General features: G+C 32.1%; 1 protein-coding gene across 1 annotated transcript; it reads right to left on the bottom strand.

Annotated features, from left to right (window-relative positions):
* Positions 1-279: 279 nt before the first annotated feature.
* On the bottom strand, positions 280-7,532 carry LOC146946296 (CBL-interacting serine/threonine-protein kinase 1-like). The gene is made up of 12 exons (XM_085744430.1): positions 6,944-7,532; positions 6,670-6,732; positions 3,067-3,138; positions 2,538-2,645; positions 2,371-2,451; positions 1,955-2,134; positions 1,633-1,857; positions 1,312-1,416; positions 1,089-1,205; positions 936-998; positions 757-831; positions 280-669 (listed from the first exon to the last, which is right to left on the bottom strand). The coding sequence occupies exons 1-12, from the start codon at positions 7,133-7,135 to the stop codon at positions 592-594; spliced, it is 1,359 nt and encodes a 452-aa protein (XP_085600556.1). The 5' UTR covers positions 7,136-7,532; the 3' UTR covers positions 280-591.
* Between the last annotated feature and the right edge of the window lie 2,378 nt (positions 7,533-9,910).

Below are 9,910 nucleotides of genomic sequence, written 5' to 3'. Positions count from 1 at the left end.
GAGTGAGTAAGAAAGGAAACCACATATCCATGGATACACCAGACTCAACATCTCAACCCATCACTCACCCTTTTCTTTGTTGATTGCATGTGCATCCATTTATGTGAGCACGAAAACGGGTTGGGACTTCATGTTGCTCAATGGCCATAGCCATGTATTATAAATACTTCTGGTATATCCGTTTTGCGCACGGTCTAATAGGCTACATTAAATAGTTGTTGGCTAAGTAGAATGAAATATTATTACTATAGTACTTACAAAGTATACTATGTGCATGAATTGCTAAATTCATAATGTATTTATAATTACGAAATTCATCATATATGCGTATATCATGTTTCACCAATTCAATTTCAAATGGCATGTATACAATTGATATCAGACACATCTTTTTGGTGTAAATCAGATATCCTCCGCGCGTAACTGCAAAGACTAAAGTCTAATTCCTAGAGCCATAGGACCATAGTAGGAAGCAAATCACTCCCTAAAGAGTTTCAATGGCTGGATTCAAACCTAGGACATCTAATATAGCTAACCCACCAGAAAACAAAAAGGGGAAATTTACATTATCTGGCTTCTAATTTATTTTCTTCATATGTCTAGGCTTTCTGAGCTTACTAGCCCTGCCGCCTCGGCTATACCCAAGTCGTTCGATAACCTTTTGCATAACTACATCAAATATCATAGAAAAATACATGTTAGCCTCAGATTTTCTCAAAAAGAGTGCATAGAAAGTGATAGCAGTAATATACATACTTGTCTATATACAGAAGCATCTCCATAAGACTTCCTTAGTTCCACTACATACAAAGATGGACCAACTTCAAACACCTGTTGCAATTGAAGTGAAAATAGTTTCATAATGTCAGCAATCTATACATGAAAGTTAAAAATATTGAGATTTTAGCGCTCATTCTCGACAAGTTTTTATTTACCTCTGCTGCCACCGAGAGGCTACCTAGGCTTTTATGAGCTTTATCCTCTTGTATCACTTTCAACTGAAATTTCAAGTTGTAGTGGCAATATTTAGCAAAACCAGTTTTTCAATTACGATTAACAAATATAATCAACAATACTTGGTTACTTACTTTTCCATTTTTCTTCTGAACTCTATATCCCATCTCTATTACAATGTCCTCAATCTTCTCGGTCAAATCTTTTGGTGAATGGTTTGACGTAAATCTTATCTTCCTCTCCGAGACATCCTAGAATTCAAGTATATTGTTCATTAAATTGATTTAATTTTACACTAAATCCCATTTTTCTTCTTGTGATGCATTCAAGTATAAACTTTCATACGCTGATACTCACCTCTTGCTCAAAAAATCCAGAGAGGTCTAAGCATGAAGACATCCCTATCAACTGAAATGCGTTGATAAGTGCTGGTGATTTTGGACTCTGGTCTCCTTCAAGGGACTGTAACGAATATATATGTTGTGTTACAATAATAGAAAGATATAAAGAAAGGTAAATAAAAATAAAAACCGGGACAAAATTATAGTTGACAGCAGTTGTCAACTGCAAATAATGGCTTGTTCAAATTCCACTACGCAACAGTGATATAGCGGAATTTGACAACATTTATTAATAAATTAGCACTAATGACAACGAACTTAAAGTTCAAAAGTTTACCACTTCATGGATGGAAAAAGCTTCATCGTCAGTGTATACATCCTCTTCCTCTTCTTCTTCCTCATCCTCTAGATTTGCAGGATTATAACCCTCCTTAAACCATTCATCTTCTTTGATCATATCCATCGTTACTCGGGTTTTAGGATTGGGATCAAGAATTTTCTTTATAATGTTTTGTGCACCAGTTGACAGCCATCTTGGTATCTGAACATCTGCTTTAAAAATCTACGATCCGTCGAGGTAAAAACACATCAATTGGTATTTAGTCAACAAAACTACACAACAAAGGAAAAAAACAAAGAAATAACATCGGAATATTCACCTTTTGATAGAGAACTGCAAGATTTCTGTCATCAAAAGGAAGGTATCCTGTTAGAATTACATATAAGATAACACCGCATGACCAAATATCCGATTTCGCGCCATCATAGCCTCTATTGGCAAGAATCTCAGGAGCAACATAATTTGGACTTCCACAGGTTGTATGCAGCAACCCATCTGCCTGAAATTTTCACACAATTTATCAGTTACCAAAATGATGTAATTTGCCATTACACAGTCCAATTTGGATAATCATGTTAATCAATTTTTGGCAGGTTGTTTTCATACTAAAGAGCTTATGGAAATAAGCTAAAAAAATTTATGAATATGTCAGAAGCTGTTTTCATAAGCGAGTAGATAAACTAAAATAAATCTATCCAAACAGTCCTTATGGTTCGAAGAATATCTTATCCTTACCCTACAATGTTGAGGCAAAGCACTGAGGTTAAAATCAGTTATCTTTATGTTCCCTTTGGCATCCACAAGTACATTCTCTAACTGCAATAAGAAACAATATTTGTGATAAAACTGCAAACAATGTAGGGTAAATGTTGTAACAGTTGTTAAGAAGATTGTGAAAGAACCTTAAGATCCCTGTGGAAGACACCCTTATTGTGGCAGTAACTCACACCATCAATCAATTGTTGGAACATCTTCCTACCATGAGCTTCAATAAGTTTACCTTTGGATGACTGTCAAGACAATTCATATCCAATAAGATCGTGCATACAAATGATTGACACAAACAAGGACACAACACTGACAAGTCTTGAAAAATGGAATAATGGAATGTAACTAGATGTGTCAGTGTTGTGTCGGTGTCATGAAGCACCAACACAGACACAAGACACGCCATTGACACTAACATCGATGGTAATTTGAGAAGCTGAAAGAATTGAATGTAATCATATATGCCGTGTTGGACACAAACACATATCCAACACTAGTCATGTCTTTAATTAGAAGTGTTGGTGCTACAGGTATCAGTGTCAGACATTGACACGTGTGTCGGACACTATACATACTCAGTGCTAATAAAAAGTGGCTATTCATTGCCATATAAAATATTGTATTTAAGGTGTATAAATTAATTAACAGGCAAAGTTTGCTTACAATTTTGTCAAATAACTCTCCTCCATTCACGTACTCAAGTACCATATAAATTTTGGTTTTGCTAGCCAAGACCTGCATAATCATCATAATTATAATATAATAATTAGAACACCAAAGGCTTCAAAGGCAAGTTGGACTTGCATTGGTTACGTTATTGCATTAACCATTTAAAAATGTTACAAAGTGGCTATATACATATTTGATATTTCTATCCTAAGCTACACATGCCACGTATACATAGGATAAGAGCAACAAATTTACTATATATACCATATTTACACATGGCCATTTGCATATTAGAGTATTTAATGGGTCCATCTTATATATATGAAGAATGATATTTTATTTTGTGCATTAGATAAATGTTCGTGAGTGGTGACATAATCTGATACAAATGGGGCCCTTTCATTGATTAAAATTGTATCTTTGTGATACACTAGTTGATGGTGAACCACTAAATCTTTTTATTATTTTTTCTTTGAAAGAGCCACTAAATCTTTTTATTATTATTAAGCTATAATGTTGACAAATTATGGGTGGAAACTTCATGATTAGCACAAGATTAAAATATACTTCTGTTTTTATATACAACAAGAATTAGTTAAGAGTTTAACATATATCCTAAATATGATCGTCATTTTTTTTTTGTAGTGTCCGGGATTCGAACCACGGACTTTGCATATATTATGCATTGTCCTTACCAACTGAGCTAAGCTCGCAAGGACATGATCGTCATTATCTATAGGGTTAAGATATTAAACTAATCAATAAATGCCACCAACATGGACCAATAATATCAGTAATTTATTCCTTCACGTTTAACCTTATACTAATCTTAAGGTATTAAAATAGCAGCAGTTACGTGGACAAATATGAAAACTATTTTTAATATAAACTATTTTTTTTTTGTAAAAATGCAGTTGAACCATTTAAAAAAAAATCAAAGAAAGTAATCTACATGCCATATGTATGTGGAGCCCACACCACAGACCAAACAAATAAATAATGAAAGCTTGGAATGGGACTAAATTGTTTATTTTTCAATTGGAGAAAAAATTATTAGATTTCCATGATATACTATAATTGAAAGGAAAATGACATCTCACGCCAATCTCACAAGAAAACATACATATCATATATTTCAATTATTAAAATTTTGATAATCATAAAGATCGGACAAGACACACCATATACAATGTTAGATCCAAGCATCAACCAACAAGATTTATGAATCTAATTTTATATATATAAAAAATATATATTAGTAAAAAAATTATCCACAAGGAAAAGTATATATTACTAAAAAAATTATCCACAATTAAAAACAAATTATCAACAAAGGAAAAAAAAAATTATCCACAACTAGTCTATAAGGTATGACTAGATGTGCCAACTGTGTAGGCTTTCAATTATTCTTTCAATTATTCATGTTAACTTGAAAAGAACCTAACCAATAATAATTAAAAACTCTAAGCATGAAGTCTAAAGGTATACTCGAAGGTTCAAAAATTATGGATTCCTAACGTGTTTTGGTAGATAACTTTGATCCAAAAATTAGCATCACCACAAAAATTTTACTATTCATATTCCATCTCAAAACGGCACATTATTATGGGTCCACAAATATACCTCAATCAATTAAAAAGAAAAGTCTTTGTGGTTGTAACAATATGCAAGAAATGAGTTAATTGCGGTGTTGGAAGTTACTATCTTTCGTTGTAAGTTGTAACATCTCATTCATATTTTCATATTCGGCTGAAGACAAAGACAAAACACATGATATAAACTTAGGGGCAAATGGGTCACACATAACGTGCATCCATGATGAGTGTATGTTGTATTATAGACATAGGAGAGGCAATAATTGTTTGAATTGTGGACCTAGATGCTTGGAGTGTTCACTATTAATTCAAGTAGGTTAGGTTACGTTGGTGGCCGTTCGATCAGATCAAATAGTTTGTATTTTAATGAATATTTGGATTTTAAAAGAAATTGAAATATTAATCTAAATTTGGAACGACTGATCTTGAACGATCTTGAACAACCGATCTTGACCAAACGGACACTAAATTTATGGAGGAGTAATTGCATTAAATGCAAATTAATGAGTGTGACATTGTCTAACAAGGGCATAGATGCTTCTTTCACACATTTTCCTATTTCTGGAATCTGAAAATCACATGCACTTGTATGCATAGTTTTTTAAAGAACAACACATAAAAAGCAAAAGTAACAAATAAATTGCTTCTATGGTTGAAATTTTAACAATTTTAGCAAAACCGGTACAATAATATATTTTTGCACCCTGGAAGGAATAAATTATTCATAAAGGGAGACAATAGTCCCTGCTAAGACAACTTTTACATTGATCCTTAAAATCTTCAAATTTCAGCCATAATTAATCCTCTTACCATAATAGACATAAAGTACTTCTTAAAAGAAAATTAGACATAAAATACACCAGCCTCTAAAGTGTAAAAGATTACTAAAATAAGATTTTATGGTTTTTAAGGGTGAGGAACTATGAAGCACCGACACTCTTCGGATTAAACGCATCATGGTGTCGGACTCGTGTCGTGTCTGATACGATACGACACATATAATAATACTCCTCGTATTATGTGATTTTCTCAAATTATTAGCGGTGTCAGTATTCGTGTTGTGTCTGTGTATGTGTGCTTCATAAGTGAGGGATTTTTAAAATAAATACAATTTTTACATTCATATATTTCATCATCCATACTTGTTTTAAAAATTAAAATATAAATAATCAACACATTATGGGCCTGTTTGGTTTGGCTTCTGAGAAGCAATTCTAGCCCAAAATCAATTCTCTACAGTGCCAAAAGCAATTCTAGCCAAAAACAACGTGTTTGGTTCAGCTTTTCAGAATTGCTTTTGTCCTCCAAAAGCAATTCTCCATGAAGCTACAAATCCTAGCTTCTAACTTTTCTAGAATCAATTCTCCTTGAACAACATGTATAGGTTTGTATATTTTATTATTACAACACGTTATTTTACTTTATTGCCCTTTATCAATTCTCATTCTTTATCAATTCTCCTTTAGCTATGTCTATTTTAGTAATTATACATTCAAAAGCAATTCTACATAATTGCATCCAAACATAAATCATTTTGTTTAATCAATTCTCCATAATTGTATCCAAACATAAATCAATTCTCTCAGAATCAATTCTGTCAGAATCAATTCTATCAGAATCAATTCTCTCAGAATCAATTATATTCAAAGCTGAACCAAACGGGCACTATATAAAGGTTAATGTTTATATAAACAGTTCTAAATTTTGGTAAAAATAAGCAATAATTTAGGATTCGCTTGTGTATCAAAACAGTGTGTCATTGAGGAAGAAAACAAACAACGTGGGAGAAACACAAAACCGTGTTTTTTCGGTGCCACCTGTTATTTTATACTGGAAATCTGTTCATCCATTCATAAACTGAAATTTATTTATTTTTTTTTTAAAACTCGATATCCGACCTACCTAAGATCGATGTAAAATTAGCAACCATTCAATTCAGATTTCTTATTAATTCCAGATAATTGCAGGGACATGCATGGTAAGATGAATCATAGGATGTTACCTCGTATAATCTAACAACATTTGGATGTTTCAGAAGCTTCAAAGTTGATATCTCCCTCTTTATCTGAAATTTTCAACCATCACAAATCAATACAAACTTAGTTTTTCAATCTTTCTATGAAATAAAATATAAAAAAAATTAAAGATTAACATGTTTAATTCTAACGTTAATCCAGAATTCCAACAAGCCATAATAGATACAAGAATATAAAGTTTCACAAATCAAGCAAAAAATTGTTTTCAAGAATAAAGAGATTAAAGAATGAAACACAAACCTGATCAGTGTTATTAAGATCAACAATCTTATTCTTTTCAAGAATCTTAACAGCAAAATAATTTCCACAATCAGTATCCCTAGCCAATTTCACTTTTCCAAAATTTCCTTCACCAAGTGTTTTTCCCAATTCGTATTTCCCTAATTGCACTACTTTTCCTTCAATCCTTCTTGCTTGGTTTATGATCACCATTCCCAACGACCCTCTTCTCTATAACACAAAATCAATGAAAACAATCACAAAATTCTATTCTTTTTGTGATTTTATTTCTTCTTGCATCTGGGTTTTTTGTTTTATGCAATGCTTGATTTATGGTAATTTATTTGCATTAATTGTGTAGTAATTGTGAGTTAAGAGGGTAACAACAAGTGTGCAACTAAGAAACAGGTGGAATGGTAATGGAAAACGAATCGGCTATAAATAAGGATAAAAATAACAAAGTGAAAATATTAAATTGAGAAAAAAAAATGATTATTAATAGGATTAGGAATAAGAATGGATCAAATGGTTGAAGAAAACAAATACAACCCAACCCAACACTTTTCTTTGCTTTCTTTTGTTGTAGGCAGCCTTTGTTTTGTTTGTATCTGCTTTTTGTTGCTTTGAACTAAAGGGCTATTTATACACTTCAAAAGCCATTTTGTGGCTGGATACATAATTTACCATATAATAATATTATTTAAAAAAAAATTAAAAATAATTTTTTTTGTTGAGAGCATTTAAATAAACAAGACTAAAAATTTGTTTTTTTTTCATTTATCTTACTTCTTTTTAGTTTCACCTTAATTCCTTTAGACTAAGGACATGATTGATCGATGTTGTTATATCTTCTTTCAGTTTAATATTTGATTTTTGAAGAGACAATAAGATATGATAAGTTACATGTTCTCTCAAAAAAAAAAGATAAGTTACATGAAAAAAAAAGTGTTAATCCCCTCTCCTGTAACAAAAACAAATGTTAATTATGTTACTTTATGATATTTTTAAATCTAATTAAATATTTGGGGATGAGTTAGGTTAGAAACCAAAATGGTAGTTGGTCCCATTTTTTATATTTTATGAGTTTTTTTTTTATGAAATCATGAAAAAATGACCTACTTACATAACTATTTTTTAATTTGAAAATATTTCAATAAAAAAACAAAAAAAATCATTTAACATAATATTAGTTTTACAAAATATATAAAAAAATATTTTCTTTCTTTTTTTTTTGAAGGATTTTCTTTCTTAGGAAGTCATTAGATTCTATAACTCATAAACTTATATTTTAGAAAAAATTGAAACATAATACAAATGAATTGAAAAGGAATTGAGAACTGTACTTGCAGTAAGTACAGTTAAAACTCTATAAATTAATAATGTCAGGACCAGAGAAATTTATTAATTTAGAGAGTTATTAATTTATGGATAAATTAATAATTATTAATTTAAAGAGTTTTTAAGTAATTATATTATACATACCAAACAAAAAGGTAAATTAGTCCATGCCTCTTAGAATTACGTTGCAGCAAACTTTGGGACTCAACGTAAATTAGTAACTACTATGTTCATATGCATTGGAAATCAATAATGACTTTTGAAGTACAGTAAATGTAAACAAGAGGAACAAATGTATTCAATGTATTCTTAATATATTTTTTTAGTTTCTATGAATTATTAATTTATGATTTTCTTGGGACCGAAAATTATATCTAGTTTTTCAATTATTATCTTATTATTTTATCTAGTTTTTCAATTTTTTACATTGACCCAAGTCGGGACCGGACAAATTTATTATTTTAGAGAGTTTATTAATTTACCGAGAATTAATTTAAAGAGTTTCTACTGTATAATATTGAAACTAGGATTTAATATCTGATTAGGCCATGTCTTGGAATGATCTCAAGGGTGTCATTTATGGCCTTTTTGGGCCTCTTATTCCGCGACTTACTCCATATATCACTTAAGATAGGGAAACATGTATATCATTATACATGAATATTCCAACCGAACATTTAGCCTCAAGGTTCGGGTTTGGGGGTTTCGGAGGATAAGGAAAGATGGGCACCTTAATGCAGGCATAGCAGACCCTTATCTGAATGTTGGCGGTCCACCCATCCACCCCCCCCCCCCCCCCCCCCCGAGCACTAGTCCTGGTTAAGGGCGAAATATTTTGTATTAATATTTGCGGTTCATGGCCCCCCAAGCACGAGTCCTGGTTAAGGTTAAGGGCGAAGTGGTTTGTATTAATATTGGCAGTCCACAGCCCCCCAAGCACGAGTCCTAGTTAAGAGTGAAGTGATTTTTCAAAGGTGTAGGGCGAGTTTGATTGAGATGGCGCGGGATCGCACATTTTGATCCGACGGCTCACCATCGGTGACTGTTCATTTCTGATGTTGTGTTGATTTTCCTTTATGGCTAATTTCTCTTTCTGACGCATGCCTCAATCAACAAACATAAACATATGGTTTCCCGAGGCGCCTTTTGATGTTTGTCCTTTTAAAACATTTTTTCTTCATTTCAGTCTTTCTTTTTCCTTTGTTCTCTACTAGTTTTCCCTCCTTTGGATCTTAGTCGCATTTCTTCTTATCGATGTGTTACTCGTTTTTAAGCTCTCTTTTTCTTCTTTCAGGTATCCCTTTTTTCCTATATTCTTATTCTAGTCTATTTTATTGTATTTTTCGTAAAAAATTTTGATTATAGAGTGTGGCGAATTGGGGAGGGTAATTAGTTTAGTTTCCTATGAAGAGAAATGTAAACTGTGGAATGCATATTATAAAGAACACTAAACGTCCTGACGAAACCATCGATTGGGTTATGTTTGAGCAAGCGTATTACAAGCATTCTTTGTTGGGCGAGCTTTCGAATGGTTCTGGTTGCTTTCGAGTGGTTATGATAGTACTTTATTGTTCCCCAGGCTAGTGTAGGAGGGGAATCTGTAATTCCATGTCTTCCAATGAATCTGACGTGGAGACTTCCGCAGAGGAT

The sequence above is a fragment of the Medicago sativa genome, chromosome 2 (genome assembly GCF_051527215.1).
Source record: "Medicago sativa cultivar Bolivia chromosome 2, Bolivia_mono, whole genome shotgun sequence".
Taxonomy (NCBI): Eukaryota; Viridiplantae; Streptophyta; class Magnoliopsida; order Fabales; family Fabaceae; genus Medicago; species Medicago sativa.
Note: the sequence above shows the minus strand (reverse complement) of the source record. Positions and strands in the feature narration are given on the sequence as shown.

Bases quoted from the DNA above. Each gene is read 5' to 3' on its own strand.
- LOC146946296 (XM_085744430.1), bottom strand. From the start codon at position 7,135: ATGGTGATCATAAACCAAGCAAGAAGGATTGAAGGAAAAGTAGTGCAA. The intron at 3,139-6,669 runs GTAACATCCTAT...ATGATTATGCAG, and splicing joins ATGTTGTTAGATTATACGAG to GTCTTGGCTAGCAAAACCAA. The intron at 2,452-2,537 runs GTTCTTTCACAA...TTCTTATTGCAG, and splicing joins TCTTCCACAGGGATCTTAAG to TTAGAGAATGTACTTGTGGA.